The 18,366-nt window shown below is 46.7% G+C and overlaps 1 protein-coding gene across 5 annotated transcripts in view; it reads right to left on the reverse strand.

Moving 5' to 3' along the window:
• The window catches only part of LOC138754625 (ephrin type-B receptor 2), a 196,389-nt gene that overhangs the window by 124,778 nt on the left and 53,245 nt on the right, over positions 1-18,366 (reverse strand). For all 5 annotated transcript variants that reach the window (XR_011351858.1, XR_011351857.1, XM_069919168.1 and 2 more), the window contains exon 2: positions 11,432-11,496. Coding sequence is in view for 3 of the 5 variants with exons in the window: in XM_069919168.1 (XP_069775269.1) it covers positions 11,432-11,496 (65 nt within the window). In the remaining 2 variants the exon portion in view is untranslated. The remainder of the gene's footprint in view (positions 1-11,431; positions 11,497-18,366) is intronic.

Consider the following 18,366-nt stretch of genomic DNA (forward strand, 5'->3'; position numbering starts at 1 on the left):
CCAGTCACTTCTCCCACCTGTCGAGCGGTGCGGCGGATTGGCGAGCGCCTGTGATTTCCTGTCGCGCGATGGGCATGGCAGGCTGCGCACTGCCCCCGGGCAGCGTGAGCCCTACGCGACTGGCACCGGACGGCCCTTCCACAGCGTGAGCACACTTCTCCCAGTCGCCACGGCCTTCAGCGCTTGCACCCGCGCGGACCCCAGGGATGGCTGGTTCGGCCCTGCACGTGAAGAGAGAGATGGTGGCTGTCCGCAAAGGCTGATCGGCAGCGCACTGGGCCTGAGTGGGTGGGTAAGCAGGGGTGGGCAGAGGGTGTAGGTGAGGAGTAATGGGCAGGGGAAGTTATGGTGGTGTGAGGGGCAGTTAGAGGGAGGGATGAGTAGAAGGAGGGGTGGATAGGGAAGAGGTAAAAGGGGAGGGGCAGGGCGAGTAGCGGACGGGTGATTAGAGGGTGAGAGATGGGTAGAGGGAGGAACAGGTTGAGGGGAGAGGCAGTAGAGGGGCGTGTATAGGATGGGGTGGGTAGAGGCAGAGTGAGTGGAGTGAGGGGTGAGTAGAGGTTGGGTAAAGGATTGGTCAGGTAGAGGGATGGTGGGTCGAGGGTGAATAGAGGCCTAGAGCCTGAGGAGTGAGCAGGAAATGCTGAGTCCTGATGCAGGCCAAAATGGACACAGCCTGTGAATGCTGACTACATCTCCACAGGGACCAAATATGTTTCCTTCAGGTCAAGCAAAGGGTGAACTTGAGCTACCTACTCCTGACCTGTAACATTATACTCCTAAAGTTATATCCTAAAGTTTAACATATGTTGAAAGAAGAGAAAAAATGCAGATGTTGTTGAAAATTTTCAATAAATATTTAGTTCAGCCCTCGACTTAGTCGAAGTTTTTAATTTTGGCCCTCCGTGAATTTGAGTTTGACACCCCTGATCAAGACTGTGTGACTACACATGTCATACTGTGTGCAGTGTAAACTAGAGATGGTGGAGGAACTCAGCCGGCCTCGCAGCGTCCACAGGAGGCAAAGATTAACATGTTGGGTCTGAGTCCTTCTTCAAGTTATTGTATGCAGTTCTGGTCACTAAGCTGCAGATATCAATAGACAGTGAAGGTGGTGACAAGATTCATGATAATGTTACCAGGTCTGGTGGGCTGGAGGCTGCATACGATGGGACTGTTCCTCTAGAGTGTATATGGTGAAGGGGAGTCCTTATCAAGATTTATACAATCATGAAGATGGATGTTTCCCCAGGGTAGGAGAGTCTAAAACTAGAGGGAACAGGTTTAAGGAGAGAGAGGAAAGATTTAAAGGGGACCTGAATGGCACCTTTTTCACATGGAGGGTGGAGGGTATATGGAACAAACTGCCAGTGGAAGGGATGGGGACAATTGTAACATTTAAAAGATATTGAGACAGGTAGATGGAGGAGGCTTACAGACATAATGGGCCAAACTCTCTCCAACAACTTCCGCCCCACCACCACTCCCCCTCCCCCTCACCATTCCGCCTCACCACTCCCCCACCACTCCAACTCACCACTCTCTCCCCCACCATTTCCCCTCCCCTCACCACTCCACCGCACCAATTCCCCTCCCCCCACCACTCTCCCCTATCACTCTCTCACCCCATCACTCTCTTTCTCCCCACCATTCCCCCCAAAACACGTGCACTCTCCTGTACGTTAGCGATGCAGCTTAGATTTTTCCTTCTTGCCTCTTTGGGAATAACCGGATGTGGATCAAGGACAGTTATTGTTGAGATCAAGCCTTGGCCGTGATTGATTGAAACAGTCAGATAATGTGTCAGTGCACCTCTTTATCACCAACCCACCCAGCCACAGGACATCTGAGGAACCTCTCCTGCATATGAGGTAGGCAGCAGGAGTTTGGAGTGACAGACACCATGAAGAGGCAGGGACAGGGGTTGTCACTGCTTCCATCTGAATCAATCTCACGCCCCACCTGTGGGTGAAATGTCATTCTGATGGATGGAACCGCATTGAAGGAAGCTCATCACCCCTCTCCAATAGCATTGGTCTCCATTCTTCTACCATCCCTAGGTTTTTCTTCCAAAGCTTTTCCTGAGCACAAGCTCATTTTGTTTCCCAGTTTTCAAAATCCTATGTGTTAACATTTAATTTTATTTAAAAATGCTCAATGAGTGGTGTAATTTTATTTTAAAATTTAGACATACAGCACAGTAACAGCCCTCCCGGCACACAGACCCATGACATTCAAATATGCCAATTAACTTCAACCCCAATACCCTGCAATCTCCCTACAGTGTTGGATTCGAACCGGAGTCCCTGACATTGTAATAGAGTTATGCTAAACGTGCTGCCCTGTGGGAGGGTTGTAGTATGAAGGGTAACATGGCCCTTCTGGTGGATGGAGACTCATACGACCCCTTCTGGTGGGAACCTAGTTGGAAGCCACCACATCTGCCAGTCAAGGTTGAAATCACCCAGAGTGAGCACACACCTTGCCATTAGCCTCCTTCTTCACCTGCCCTATTTTGGGCAGACCTGAGCCAGCCCAAATGCTGGCTGGGGTATAAAGGCCAACATATGGAGCAGCTAGTTCCTTTTCTCCTGGGAAAGAACCAAGCTGTGAGACATGGATGACACATTTGCAAGGTGTGTGCTGGTAAAGGGTTGAGGGCTTATCGAGGTGCATATCTAGATACACTATTGTGCCTGAGGAGCGAGAATCACTGTAGATACTTATCTTAATTAAATGGGGTGCCATGCTCGCACCTGATCGAGAGGTGGTGGGTACCATTTGATATGTCTTTCCACTATAGTTAATTGTTGCCATTGTTATCATTTGCATTCACTGCAAGTGTATTGTGTGTACCTTGGATGTCTGTGCATGTGTACCTTGTGTGTGTGTGTGTACCTTGTGTGCTTGTACATGCATGTACCTTGTGTGTGCATGAGATCCCTGACAACTTTCTCCGCATGGGCAAATAAAGATCTTTGCTGTAATTAACATGTTCAGATGCATTGCTTGTCAAACTTGCTGAACTTCTTCCCCATATCACGGGGGTGGCGGGGGGGGGGGGGGGTTAGAAATTCTATAACCTTGGAATGTCGCCTTCACACCAATATCCACTGGACAGTCAGGAGCTGAGAGCATTATTAGTTCATTGTTATGTGCAAGGAGGAGCACCAATGGCACGGATTGGATCCTACCATGTCCCCAACCCTCCATCGCCAAGACCCCATCCTCCTTCACTGGGCTGTACTGAACTTTGTCCTGGGAAATTATCCCGGCCAAGTGATGGGAGTTTCAGAGGGGGAGCATTCTGGGAAATAATGAGTATGAATCTCGAAGTTTCAAGATAGTTATAAATCAACATTAGTATGGGAAAGGGGGAATGAAGACATATTGAGGCAGGAAGAAAGGTCACTGAGATCAGGTGTTATCGCACAAGTGTACAACTGATGTGGGGATTGTTCAGGGGGGGGGCACAGTTAGCGCAACACTGATACATTGCGAGCAACCGGAGTTTGAATCTGGAGCTGTCTGTAAGGAGTTTGTACGTTCTCTACATTTCTATGTGGGTTTCATCTGGGGGCTCCAGTTTTCTCCCACCCTCCAAAATGTACCATATTGTAGATCAATTGGGTGTAAATGGAGGTCCGAGAGGGCCTGTTACCATGCTGTAAGTTTAAATTAAAACTAGCTAAGGTTCTACGACCAACATGTTCCAGTAAGGAGGAAAGACGGGATGGACAGGGAAGAAAACTTTGAATGGTGAAAGAGGTCATGAATGTAGTCCAAAATAAAAAAAGGGAAATGGGGATAATGGCTGTGAGCCTCACATCGGTTGTAAGGAAACTACTGGAGAGAATACTCAGAAATGGGATTAATACACATTTCAAAAAGCATGAGAGTTTCAGGAGAGCCTACACGGTTTTGTGAGAGCATCTTAAGTCATACAAATGTGAGAGATGGTTTCAAAAGTGGTAAACAAGAGTGGAGCAGTGGATTTTCTCAATATGGATGTGAGTGAGGCATTTGACAAGGGGTAGAATGATCCATATGAAGATACCTGAGATCCATGGTGACCTGATTGTTTGGATAAGAAATAAATGTGCAGACTATTTTCTAAATGGGGAGAAAATTGAAAATTTCCGGATGCAAAGGGACCTGGGAGCCCTCATGGAGAATCGCCTGAAGGTAGACTTGCTGGTTGAGTCAGTGGTGAAGACAGAAAATGTAATGCTGGTGTTCATTTCAAGAGGAATAGAATATAAGAGCAGGGATGTGATGTTGAGGCTTTATATGGCACTGGTAAGACCTCACGTGGAGCACTGGGAGCAGTTTTGGGCTCTTCATCTAATAAAGAATGTGCTGATTTTGGAGAGAGGTTCACAAGGATGATTCTGGGAATGAAAGAGTTATCATGTGAGGAATGTTTGTCAACTCTTGGTCTGTACTCACTAGATTTTAGGAGAAGTGGAGGGGGGGGTGGGATCTCATTGAAACATTGAATGCTGAATGGCATGGACAGAGTAGGTGTTGAAAGGTTGCTTCCCATGCTGGGAGAGGCTAGGACAAGAGGGCACAACTTCAGGATTGAAGGGTCTCCATTTAGGACAGAAATGTTGAGAAATTTATTTGGCCAGAGGATGGTAAATCTGTTGAATTTAGAGGCCAACTTTTTGGGTGTATTTAAGGCAAAGATTTATAGGTTCTTGATTAGCCAGGGCCTCAAAGATTATGGGGAGAAAGCTGGGCTGTGGGGCTGCTTGGAGAAATAAGATCAGCTCATGACTGAATGCCAGGACAGACTTGATGGACTGAATAGCCTATTTCTGCCCCTGTCTGATGATCTTATAAAGAGTTGGCTGGCCCATAGACAGGGGGTAGTGAGGGGGTGGCCATGACCAGTGGTTGTCTGTGACATACATATATGACTTAGATGAAAAATAGGTGGGTAGGTCAGTAAGTTTGCAGAAACACAAAGATTGGTGAAGTCATGCATGGTGTAGAGGACAACTGAAAAATACAACAGGATATGGATCAGTCACAGATATGGGCAGAGAAAGTGCAGATGGATATGTGTGAGATGTTGCCCTTTGGGAGCTGAGTTAATGGCAGGGCCTTTGATGAGCAGAGAGATCAGAGGTCCAGATCCACAGATCCTCCAAAATGGCCACACAAGTAAAAGGTGTACAGTATGCTTTGTTCTTTTGGGAAGGGCAATGAGAATAAAGGGTACTAAATCATGTTGGTGAGGCCGCGTCTGGAGTATTGTGTGCAATACCACTTGTCCCATCACAGGAAGGATGGGAGGCTTTGGAAAAATACCGAAGAGGTTTATCTGGAGGTTGAGCAGAGGAATTCAACAAATCTGACAGCATCAACGGGCAGAAATAGTCAGTGAGTGTTGCGTATGTAAAGGGGTAAAAAAACTTGGGGGTGGGGCCCACAGGTGATCGGGTATCAGACTGAAAGTGAAGAAATAGAGAGGGGAAAAATAGCCCAGGAGAAGGTAAGGAAGAGGAGGGAACAGAGGAATCAGATGGGCATGGGGGTTATCTAAAATTATGTATGAGGGTGTCCAGGAAAAATGTGAAGCACTGTTCCTCAGGTTTATGCTGGACCTCCCCCAACAATGGATGAGGACAAGGACAAACACGTCAGTGACTGGAGGGGTGGGGGAGGTGAAACAGTTAGCTACAGGAACAGATGTGGCGGACTCAGAGGTCTGGGAGAAAGGGGTGGCATCCTTACAAAGGGCATGGTGGGGTCACTATCTATCTCCATTTATACCCATACCTATCTACATATAGATCTGTGTCTGGGGGAGAGATGGGGGAAGAGATGGGGGAGAGAGAGGGCAAGAGAAGAGTGGGGGGGGGGGAGAGTGAGAGTGTATCCTAGGAACAAATATGGGGAAAAAGGGAATGACATCCTTACATTCTCCATACCTCTACCTCCATCACATGAGGCCTTCCACTACAGAACGTCCAGAATGTTCTTTTCATAACAGGCGAGGGCAGTCACTGATAAAACCCACATACATCTGTGTGTACACAAATATATGCAGAGACACAGAGAGAGAGAGAGAGAGAGAGAGAGAGAGAGAGAGAGAGAGAGAGAGAGAGCTCTTGTATAGATATACTATGTGTAATTATGAATATGTGTAATTCCATCTATTCCATCTGATGAAGGGTTCATACTCAAAACACTGACTGACCTTTTATACCCCTGCACGTTGTCTGACCTGCTGAGTTCCTCCAGCAATTCTTAGTCTGTTCAAAATTCTTGTGTCTGCAGTCTTTGAACTTTCATTAAGGATATCGCTTGGATTAGTGTGGATGACTCAGAATGGGAATTGGGCCAATAGGATGTTTTATTCGGAGCATCAGAGACTGCGGGTAAACCTGATCGTAGTTTTTATGAGAGACATTGATTGTGTAGACAGCCTGAATCTTTTTCCCTCAGGTAAAAGAAATTACACTCTAGTGGGCAATAAATTCAAGGTTTGGGTAGGGGGTAAGTTTAAGGATGTGCAGGGAATTTTTTTTTACACACACAGAGAGGTGGGTGTCTGGAACGAGCAGCCATGGGTACTGGTGGAAACAGAAACAACAGTCCTGGTGCAAAGGCTGCAGGATTGACACATGAATCTGGAGGGATGAAAGGTAAAGTATCTTGCAAGTTTCCTGAACAGTGAATGCTGGATAGACTGGACATGGAGAAGATGTTTCAAGTTGCATGGAAGTCTCCGACCAGAGAGCGCAGTGTCAGAATAAAAGGATTTCCCTTTAGAAAAGAGATGAGAAGTTTCTTCAGTCAGAGAGTGGTGTATCTGTGGAGTTCGAGGCCACAGACAGCTGAGGAGGCCAAGTCATTCAGAATATTTTAAATCTTTTCAAACTCAGGGATACAGCAAACCCTCGGCTCATGAACCCGTGATGATCAAATACACCCATGCGACCAATTAACCTACTAATCCCATACATCTTCAAATGGTGGGAGGGAACCAGAACACCTGGAGGAAATGCATGTAGTCATGGGGAAAACGTACAAACTTCTTCTCGGCAGCACGGGATTCAAGCCCGGGTCACAGGTGCCATAATAGTGTCATGTTAATGGCTATACTAACTATGTGTCCTTAGAGCAGAGGTTGATAGGTTATGGGGAAAAGGTAGAAAATGGAGTTGAAAGGAAAAATACATCAGCCATGATTTGAATGGTGGAGCAGATCCCAAGCCTTAGATTATAAGCAAAAGAACTTTAATTCGAGCATTATGTTCAGCACAGACACGTGAGATGAAGGGCCTGTTCCTGTGCTGGACTGTTCTGTGTTCCATGTTAAAGGAATTGCCCATCTGTCGTCATGCTACAGAGAAAAGATGGAAAAATCTCATGATATGGTACAAGAGTAACAATCTGAGTCTCATTGTGGATAAGATGAAGGAGGTGATCGTGAACTTTAGGAGGACCTCCTGCCAACATTCAAAGGACTCTATCAAGAGCCATCTGACTGGCTGCATCACCGTGTGGTACGGTTGCTGCAGAGAAATGGCATCGAGGTCAATCCACAGGACCACAAGAGTGGCAGAGAGGATCACTGGAGTCTCGCTCCCCCTGGATTGGCGTGATCTACCAGGATCATTGCCTGGAGAGGAGTGAGAAATGATGGATGACGCTTTCCACCCACACACAGCATCTTTCAGCTGCTCCTGTCGGGGAAGAGATACAGGAGGATCAGAGCCAGCACCACCAGGCTGAGGAACAGCTTCTTCCCACGGGCAGTGAGAATGGGAACGACCAAAGGAACTGCTCACGCTGACCATCCGAGACTCTCATTTTGACCACACAATATTTATTTATTTGTATATATGAATACTTGTCCTGCATCGTTTGTCTGTATGTGTGTTATGTCTTGTTTGGCACCGAGGACCGGAGAACGCTGTTTCGTCGGGTTGTACTTGTGCAGATTACAATAAACTTGATGACCCTATATTCCACCAATGGGCTTACTGGGCAATCACTCCAGGATATCCTCTCAAAGTACGGCCTTGATAGTCTCCAAATTCAAGGGCCTAACTTCCCTTTCTCTTACATATTTTCCTCTGTCTGCTCCTATACCCTGGAACATTCAGTCATCAATCCCACCCTGACCCAATATCAAATTCTGAACAGCAGCAAGCCAGAAACATGAATTATTTATGAAAAATCAATCTGTACTTTTAGGTCCAAAATATTAACAGTTCTAATTGAATTACCATTGCTGGGAGATCATGCATTGCCTGCTTTTTGATTCTGAATCCATGTTCCATTTCAAAGGACCATACCTGTCACAGCAGATTAGAATTAACTGTGTGTAAAATATTCAGCAAGGCTCTGTAATTGGTTAGAACTTCCAGTGGAGATTTGAAGGAGCCTCACAGAGAGTATTTGACTCATAAAGAGAGACTGTCTGTCAATGTTTCAGTTCACCCTGAGGCTCAGTGTGCATTAATGAAATGGGACTGCAGTGCCCATGGAGATGGAAGATGTTTAAAGTAAGATTTTAACCGTCGTGGGGATGCAGTTGAGTTGACGGGTCTGTTACTGGGAAAGGATGAAGCTACTTGTTAAAGCACAAGAAATTAAAAGTGGCGGAGGCACGACGCAGGTGAATCAGCTTCAGGGGGAAGAGAGGTGCCAGGACTTTGGCACAGACCAAAAAAGAAACTGCTGGAGGAACTTAGCGGCTCAGCTGGCATCTGAGGAGAGAAATGTTTCAGGGTTCAACAAAAAAATCTTCAGACGCTGGGGTTGAGGGCAATACACCAGCGTTTTGGAGAAACTTTGCAGATCAGGCAGCGTCAGTAGGAAGTAAAGGGGAAGCAAGGTTTTGGACCTGGGCTGTTCATCAGGTATAAGCAAAAATATAAGCCTGAGGAAAAAAGGTGGGGGCGGAGTGCAGGGAAGAGGAGGAGAGAACAAAAAACATTACAGCACAATACAGCCCTTCGGTCCTCAACGTTATGCTGACCTATATATTCCTACCAAAAAAAATACTAAACCCTTCCCACCTCATAAGAGAGAGAGGGAAGAACTTGCTCGAGATAGACATCTCTCGCAGAGACTTTGCAGTGGAGCGGCTGGAGTTGAACAGGAAAGTTGGCAGGCGCTGGGGTCAACGTGGCGGGACTCTCAGCAGGTCTCCCAGCATCCATAGGAAGTATAGGGTAAATCTGGGCCTGAGCCCTTCGTCAGTTATAAACAGTAACGAGCAGCTTCCAGAATAAAAAGGTGGAGAGTGGGAAAGAGAAAGATGAGAGGAGGGAGGAAGGACAGTGGGATGAGCACAGGCTAACAGGTAAGAGGTCACAGGTAAGTTCTTTAACACAGAGCGTGGTGGGTACCTGGAATGCGTTGCCAGGAGTGGTGGTGAAGGCTGGTGCAATAGGGACATTCAATAAGAAAAATGTAAGGTTATGGGTGTGAGGGAGGGAAGAGTTAGGTTGGGGATGTGGATAGGTTTCCATGTGACAGCATCATCGGGTAAAAGGCATGCACTGTGCTGTGTTCCATTAATCAGCCCTCAGTCTCCCTTACTTCACCAAGTCTTTCCCCATATCGACAGTCATCCAAGCAACACCCTGGTGAATCTCCTCTGCTCTCTCTTCAGCACAACAACATCAGAACTGCCATTTCTGCTAGTCATTCCTCTCTGATTTTCTCTCTCTATTTGTGCAGTCTGGTCTGACTAGATGAAGATGCTGGAATCCCGATCAAAGAGAGAAGCTGGAGAGACTCAGTGAATCAGACCCTATTCCAGGTCGGAAACCCAAAATGTTGATTGTCCATTTCTCTTCATAGAAGCTGTCGGACCTGCTGAGGCCTTCCAGCTCCTTGTCTGGCCTACTGGGCAATTAGCAACACTAAGACAAGTCGTAGGATGCCACACTAACCCTTCTGGTCTCACGGCATCAGAGATATTCCCTTTTGCTCTTTGAAGCCTTCTACAACCTCCTCAGCCACCGAAAACGTCTCTTTTACAGTCTGACAAAGGATCTCGGGTCTGAAACATTAAATCTGATTCTCTCTCCCCAGGTGCTCCTTGAACCGCTGTTTTACTGGAGTACCAAGAGAAACAGTCCAAACAGGAAAGGTCTGACCTGCCACAGAAGGACACGATTAACTGCTTGGGTCTCCACTGGGTTCCTCAGGAAGGGATCTTGCAGAGAATTACCCGAGTGAGCTCAAGGCAGGTGGTGAGGTACATTTCTCCCTGACATTCATCCATCAAGCGTGAACACTAGTTCTCTCCCCACCACCCCACCTTCTCCTCTAACACTTAGTAGCAACACAGAAACATGAATGCCCAGGATGCTATGTTTCTGGCTTGAGGGAAACAAACAAAAAATAGATACCCCACGTTCACCCAGGATTATGTGGGATGTTGGAGAAAGAGAGAGAGAGAGAGAGAAAGAGAGAGAGAGAGAGAGAGAGAGAGAGAGAGAGAGAGAGAGAGAGAGAGAGAGAGAGAGAAAGAGAGAGAGAGAGAGAGAGAGAGAGAGAGAGAGAGAAATACAGTAAAACCCCTGTTATCCAGAATTCAAGCAACCAGCAGCCTCAACCAACCGGTAAAAAAAAATTTTGGTAAATGTACGGATGTTTAAAACTGGCACGCTTCACAATTAGTTCACCAATCATGTAACACGCAATCTCAAGCAACCAGAAAATTCACTAACTCAGTATCTACTAATCACCATAGGTGCTGGATAGCAGGAGTTTTAGTGTACCTATTCTTTGTTATTTGCATTAGAAGTTTATGGTTAGCAAGTTTTAAAACAAAAGGGAAAACAACATTGCAAATAAGATGAAGGCACAAGGTACATTTATCTCCCTTCGTGTTGCTGCAGCAAATTTGCCAGAAATAAGACCAAAAGACAGAGGAACAGAAATAGGCCATTCAGCCCACTGAGTCTGTCCGGCCATTAAATCATGAGCTGATCCATTCTCCCACTCAGCCCCAGCACCCAGCCTTCTCCCCATTACCTTTGGCTAATCAAGAACCAATCAATCTCTGTCTTAAATAAAAGATATCACAGTAGGGTTTGACTGAATGGGACTAACATGACAAACTGCAGCCCTAATCCTGAACCATAATCTCCTCAAGCTTCACCAAACACATCCCCCAGTTCTCCTCTTCTATGCCCTCATCACCAATTTAACAGCGGGCTGGCCATAAATGAGGCCATGAAGCCCGAGGGTTACAGCAAGTGGCTGAGATCGGGATATTGCATGAAACCCTTGCCAATACCTGGAGTTACTCAATGCTAAATGTTGTGATGTTTTTCTGTTAGAGCCTCTCTCTCCTCAACACCCCTAGAAACTTATAGACCATCCTTTGCTACCTCAAAACTCTTCTGCTCTATAGGCAAATATGGTTTTGTGCAGAGAAGATACTTACACCAAGAGAAGGAAATGCAGTCCATCCCAGTTCCGCTGTGGCTGTTGTAGAATCCATCAGAGTTTCTGTGCAAAAAAGATCATACATTGAGCTAGTAACATTGGATTAGATTATTGGCCTTCTATTGGCCCTGACACATTAGAGACTGTCTCATTAAATACGGTGAAACCCCTGGTATCTTGCACCTATGGGGATTGGTAGATGCCGGTAAGTGTATTTTCCAGTTGCTGAACAATGCTTAATTAATACACCTGCATTAGGAATAAACAGTTTAAAATACAAACTTCACTTGCATGAATATATAATGAATATATAAACCTTAAAGCATTTTACATAATTTTCAGTCACATTCTTTGAAAACATTTAACCATCGCTGCATCTGCAGGTTCCTCCCCCCTCCATGGAGCCGCCTGAAAGACGAACAATAACATTATAGATAATTAACCCCCTCCCCCTCCCACGCTTACAGATAAAGCCTCTGACTGGAGCAACTCTTACTAAGTAGGGACAAGGCGACACTTTAAGAGAGTATAGAATGAATAAGTGCTCTCACGACTGGAGAGAGAACAAATGCTTTCATTAGTTTTATTAGTTTATAACTAAGGGTAGGGTTCAACAGAAGTCTTCAGAACAACACCCTACCAATTCACTGCATTCACCCCTTCCTGTAGAATTTAGGGTGTGTGAATGAAGACAGAAAACATGGGTTCAGAAACAAGTGGTAATTTACAGGTTTAAGCGGTCTGGGAGTCTGGAGATCCTGGTGGAGCACCTTAGCACCAGGAGGCTTTGGACTCCTTGGGTCTCCTGGTCCCCTTGTGAGGAGGAGAGGTGACCTGGGTCTCCAGCTTGACGATGGAGGGGGATGCACTTTCCTCCTGAATCGGATCCCCCGAGGCCCTGATTGGGGGTGGTGAGAATGAGCTCCATGACTTGCAGGGCACTTAAGGTAATGGACCCTCTGTTCCGGCGGGTGTTAGGTCCCAGGGAGACGGTGTCCTCCTTGCCATCTGGGTACTCCACATAAGCGTATGTGGGATTGGCTTGGAGCAATTTCACCCTTTCCACCAGGGGGCCAGTCTTGCTTCTCCTCACGTACATCCTAAGAAGGACTAGACCAGAAATGGTGGACCAGGATGGGAGTTCCCAATGCCAACCTTCTTTCAAAAATGAATAGGAGCTCATGAGGAGTAGCATTGGTCATGATACATAGTAGCGACCGGATGAAATGGAGCGTCATGGAGCGGACATCCTACCAGGGTGAGTCTGGAAGGCCTTTTGACTTCAGGGCCAATTGACAGCTTTCCAGACCGTGGCGTTCTCCTTTTCAACATGCCTGTTCCTCCAAGGGTTGTAGCTAGTAGTCCTGCTGGACGCGATGCCCCTCACCAGAAGGTATTGACGCAGCTCGTCACTCATAAAAGATGAACCCCAGTTACTATGTATATAGAGGGATACCCGAACAGAGTAAAAATGGAGTTTTGGGCTTTCATGACTGATGAAGTGGACATGTCTGGACATGGAATGGCGAACCCGTGTTCGCCATGGAATGGTGTTCCCGTTCGTGGAGGGGAGAAGTCCCTTAAAATTGATACTGAGCCATTTGAAGGGCCTGAATGACTTGATCAGGTGCGCCTTTGCGGGGCGGTAGAAGTGCAGATTCCACTCCGTACAGACCTGGCAAGACATGGTCATTTCCCTGACGTCTTCCATGGAGTAGGACAGATTGTGCACTTTGACAAAATGAGCCATGTGGGTAACCCCTGGATGGCACAGCTCATTATGCAGAGACTGTAGTTTGCCAATGTGTGTGCAGAGGCACAGCTTCCTCTGGATAAGGCATCTGGAGGGTCATTAAGGGCTCCTGGCTGATAGGCCATGTCATAATTGTAGGTGGAGAGCTTGATCCTCCTAGCAATCTTGTCATTCTTGATTTTTCCCCTCTTGACATTATTGAATATGAATGTGACTGAGCACTGGTCAGTGAGGACTGTAAATTTCCTACCAGCCAGGTAGTGACTCCAGTGCCTTATGGCTTCTACAATGCCTTGAGCCTCCTTTTCCACAGAGTCATACTGGAATTCATAGCCTTGTAATGTTTGTTAAAAGAATGCAACCAGCCTGCCCGCCTGGTTGAGAGTAGCGGACAGGGCTACATCCAAACTGTCGCTTTCCACTTGGAAAGGTACATTCTCGTCCACCATGTGCATGGCGACTTTTGCAATATTGTTCCGGAGATAGTTAAAAGCCATTTGGGCTTCAGCCGAGAGGGAGAAATTAGTGGCTTTTAAGAGAGAGCGAATCTTATCAACGTATTGAGGGATCCACTGGACGTAATATGAGAAAAACCCCAGGCATCTCCTCAAAGCCTTTGTGGTCCTGGGGATGGGGAATTCTATCGGGATTTGGGTCAATGATGCCATTCTCCACCACATAGCCAGCTGTTTAGTCCTGAACACGCACTTGTCAGAGTTATAAGTGAGATTCAGCGCTTTCACTACATGGAGAAAACTCTGGAGGTTGGTGTCATGGTCTTCCAAGGTGTGGCCACAGATAGTGACGTTATCAAGGTAGGGGAAGGTAGCCTTCAACCCATGCTCATCCACCATTCTGTCCGTCTGCCTCTGGAATATAGAAACCCCATGAATAATACTGAAAGGGACCCTACGGGATTGATAGAGACGACAGTTAGCCTCAAATGCGTATATGGATGGCCCTCAGAACAGATTGGCAACTGGTGATAAGCAGCTTTCAGGTCGATGGTCGAATAGACCCAATACTGCACAATATCATTCACCATGTCTGAAATACAAGGGAGGGGGTAAGCGTCCAGGAGTGTGTACCAATTATAATAGTTTAACTATAGTCAATTACTACCCTGGACTTGTTTTCCCATTTTACCACTACCACTTGCACTCTCCACGGGCTGGTGCTTGGTTCGATGATACCTTCATCCAGCAGGCGTTGAGTGTCCATCTTTCTAAACTCTCGGTCTGCTGCACTGTACCTCCTGCTCCTAGCAGCAATGGGCTTGCAGTTTGCAGACAGATTCGGGAAGAGAGGAAGGGTGGGGGGGGGGGGGTCTATATTCAGTGTGGAGAGGCTGCATGGGGGTTCTGATTTTATGGGGGGGAGGGTACCAGAATACTCCAAGGTCACGCTTTTAAGGTGACACAGGAAGTCCAGACCTAAGTGCACAATTCATCAAGAATATACAAGCGAAATTTACAGAAATCTTCCCCCTTCAAATGACAGATGTGATTCAAATGTTATTGTATGCGTAGAATATGAATGAGAAGCGAGAAATATGCGGTAATTAGAAGGATACATCTTCAGGTTGTATTTTTGCACAGTCCATGAGTCAATGAAGCTTTCAGTAGAGCCCATGTCGATTAGGCATTTAGTGGAGAGTCCATTTACCTTCACAGTCACTATGGAGTTGCTGAGCTGGTGAGGTCTGTCCTGATCTAGAACCATCGAGGCTAGGACTCCAGAGACTCCATACTCCTCACGCGAGTGGCTCCCACCGTCCTGGGTTGTCCTGCGTGGGTAAGCTGACATCGAATTCGTGGCGTGACAAGATGGCCACCCTCCTTCTTCCTCCGACGATGATGGTGGCTAGTTTGAATTTGGGTCGCTGCAAGATGGCCACCAAGCCTTTTCGCGCCATTTCGTCACTGCTACCTTGCATCAGCGTGTTGTGCAGCAAGAGGGTTTGGGTGAATTCGGGGCAGACGGCTTGGGGCTGGAATCTGATCCAGGAGCAGTGCAGGCCGCGGACTTCCCCAAGCTTCCCCTCGCGCGGCAAATCCTCACCTAATGTCCTTTCTTGCCACAGATGGGACACACTAAGTCTTTTGCTGGGAAACAAGATCAGCTCTTGCACAGAAAAAGCACCCCCTAGTGCAGGAAGCTGCAGCTATTAGGGCAGGGGTAGTGGGAGCAGCTGATCCTTGGAAGCTGGGTGGGGAGCTTGCTAGCTTCGAGGTTGTCATTCTCGAGTTTGGCCTGTTCCAGCGAATTGACCAGCTCAACATGAAGCCAGGTCCTTCTTTCTCTACTTGAGAAGTCGCTGCCTCATGTACCTCAAGTGGACATCCACGACTAGAGTGTCCTGGATTTGTTCTTCCTCATGAATGCAGCCCCTAGCCACTCCATACCTGCACTTGGGAAGCGTCCACAGATCCAGCAGGTAGTCATCATGGTCTCTCCTGGCCACTGGTGACTTAGAGCGAGTCAGTGCTTCACTAGGACTTCATTCTGCCTTCAAAGCCTCGATGGCAGCATCATATGCAGTGCAGTCCAGATCCTGATGACTGCATACCCTTTCATTCCTACCCTCGAATCAAGTGAGTTCATCGGTGTGGAAGACATCACTGGTCGCCTGGAAGCCGTCTAGCTAGTATGTGAACTCTTCAGCCACTTAGGGGACAGAGGGTCTATCAGTAGCAAACCAGGCTTGAGGAGCACTTCCATCGTTTAGGGAATAAGCTAATAAAATTGTAGCCTGAATAAAAGCTCTCACGACTGGAGGGAAAACAAATGCTTTTATTAACTATGGGTAGGGTCCAGCAGTAGTCCTTAGAAGGGTTCTGGTTTAGGTGGGAAACCAGGGTTATATGTGGGCCAAAGGGGGCAGAGCCAGGAGGCGGAGCCAGCCACCAGCACAACACCCTACTAGTAAATCCCAGTTCACTGCAGATGCTACGAGCATAGCGCGACCAAGGCCCTCCTCTAGCTGAATATTTATTCCCATCTTCATCAAAGGTTTATGTGTTACTTCAGAGAACATTTACTTTTATAATTTTATATTTATGTATTTTTAACCTAATATTTTATTCTTATTTTAATTTTTTAAATTTATTTTCAGCCAGATACCAGGGGTTTTACTGTATAATCGTTTTTTGCAGAGCAGGGTGAGGGAGAAAAGGCAGGTTGATGGAGCTGAATCCACAGCCAGATCAGCAGTGATCTCATTGAACGGCAGAGCAGGCTCGACGGGCCAGATTGCCAAATCCTGCTCCTACCTCATATGTTCTCATGCCATGTTACAGAAGACTGAATGGAAACGGTGGTGAAAAGATGGCATGTGTCATGGAATCGCTGTGGAATCTTCTCTTGCCTGACATCAGCTGCCATTGGGAATTGCTTCAAGTCAGCAAACATCCCATCATCATGTTTGCTGAAGAGACATTTACATTCAATGACAGCACACATTGCTTCAAATATTCACCTTTACTCTAAATTTCCAGAAACCTATCCAGTTGTTTTCAATAAACAAAATGACTGAATCTTCACAGCTCTCCAAGGAGAGAAAATTCACAGCTCTCCAAGGAGAGAAAATTCCAAAGTTTCACCATCCTTTGAATTAAGAAAATTCTCATCACCTCAATCCTTTCCTTGTGAATCTGGCAAAGTCTTTAGGGAGTTTACCCGTTGTCCCTGTGTCTGCATGGGTTTCCTCCCTTGTGAAGGGTGGGTAGGTTAATTGGGTGGCACGGGTTTCATGGAGCGATAGGGCCTTCGAAAGAATGAACCAAAAGCAGGAAATCTCTCACAGACATGACAAATTCTCTCCCCCTTATCATATCCCATTAACTCCTTTTGTTGGTCGGGATTCCACCCCCAGTTGGCACTGTCTGAATTCTGAGATTTCCTTTTATGGCTCATTCTGCTCAATCTTTGAAGCAAGGCTCAGGTCCGAAACGTCGGTGATATATCTCCATCTTCTATGGACGCTGAAATACCAGCTGAGTTCTGCCGGCATTTCTATGTGGTTTTACTACATCTTCAGACTTTCATGTTTCACTCAAGATTATCTTATTGTCATGTAATAAAACAGAAAACATCACATTACACAAAATTTCCTTTAGTCTCCCGTAAGGTAGACAAAAATTCTCTATAAGCAGAAATTGCCCAGTGCCCCTTACAGTCCGAGAAAGAGAAGCACAAGAAAGTCCCTCTAGAGTCACTGATTGTCCATGGATTTGTCTCCAGTGCTCCCACAGTCACACAGCCTTCACATTCCTCAGCTCGGCAAGCTGAGCTCCAGGCACACACCTCCAACATGATCAGGAGGCCTCCTGCACCCTCTCGCATCCTGAATTCAATACCTCCTTCCTTGGGTTAGGGGAAGGACAGCTGTACTCAGCACTGGGTGCAGACTTGTTAAGGTCCCACACAACTCTGGGAAGTCTCTCTTGTTCACCTGGTCTGCCCTCCTGTCACAAAATGAGTCCCGACCCGATGTTGACTCACCATTTCTCTCTATGAACGCTGCCTGAACTGCTCTCTCGCTCCAGCATCTCTTCCTAATTGTAATTTTAACAAAATAGCAGAGTCGGTGGCTCTTCCAGCCCATGCTGCCCAACTACACCTTATTCACCTGTCACCCTGCACGTTCTGGAGGGTGGGAGGAAATTGGATCACCCAGAGGAAACCCATGCAGACACAGGAGAAGGTACAAACTTCTTCCAGAACCATGGTCATGTGCAGTAACAGTGTGGTGCTAACCATACCACCCTATTATATCCTCGTGTTACAAAGGCTAACACAGTGTATGCTCTCCTATCACTGGGTGCAGCTACGTCTTGGCCTCCAGTGATTTGCTCTATCCTTTTCAACCCCATTTGGGCCATTAAACAAATGCTCTGCTTCTCTCTGACATCCAACAGGTGGGTAAGCACATTCTGTTCTCATCCTGTGCCCAGCTTGTCCATGTTCCCCTGAAGTGTCCTCACATCCCTCTCCCTTATCACGAGCAAATTTCCAACTACGACATTGCTTCCCTGGATCAATCTGCTGATACAGGTTGGAGACCTTTGTGACAACCTGTCTAGAACTGTTGAGATATTATCATTTCCTTCCGTCTAATAATTGGGTCAACACCTTACTCTGAATCTCATTAACACAGTGCAGCAAGTCACATAAAAATT

This window comes from Narcine bancroftii, chromosome 2 (assembly GCF_036971445.1).
Source record: "Narcine bancroftii isolate sNarBan1 chromosome 2, sNarBan1.hap1, whole genome shotgun sequence".
NCBI lineage: Eukaryota > Metazoa > Chordata > Chondrichthyes > Torpediniformes > Narcinidae > Narcine > Narcine bancroftii.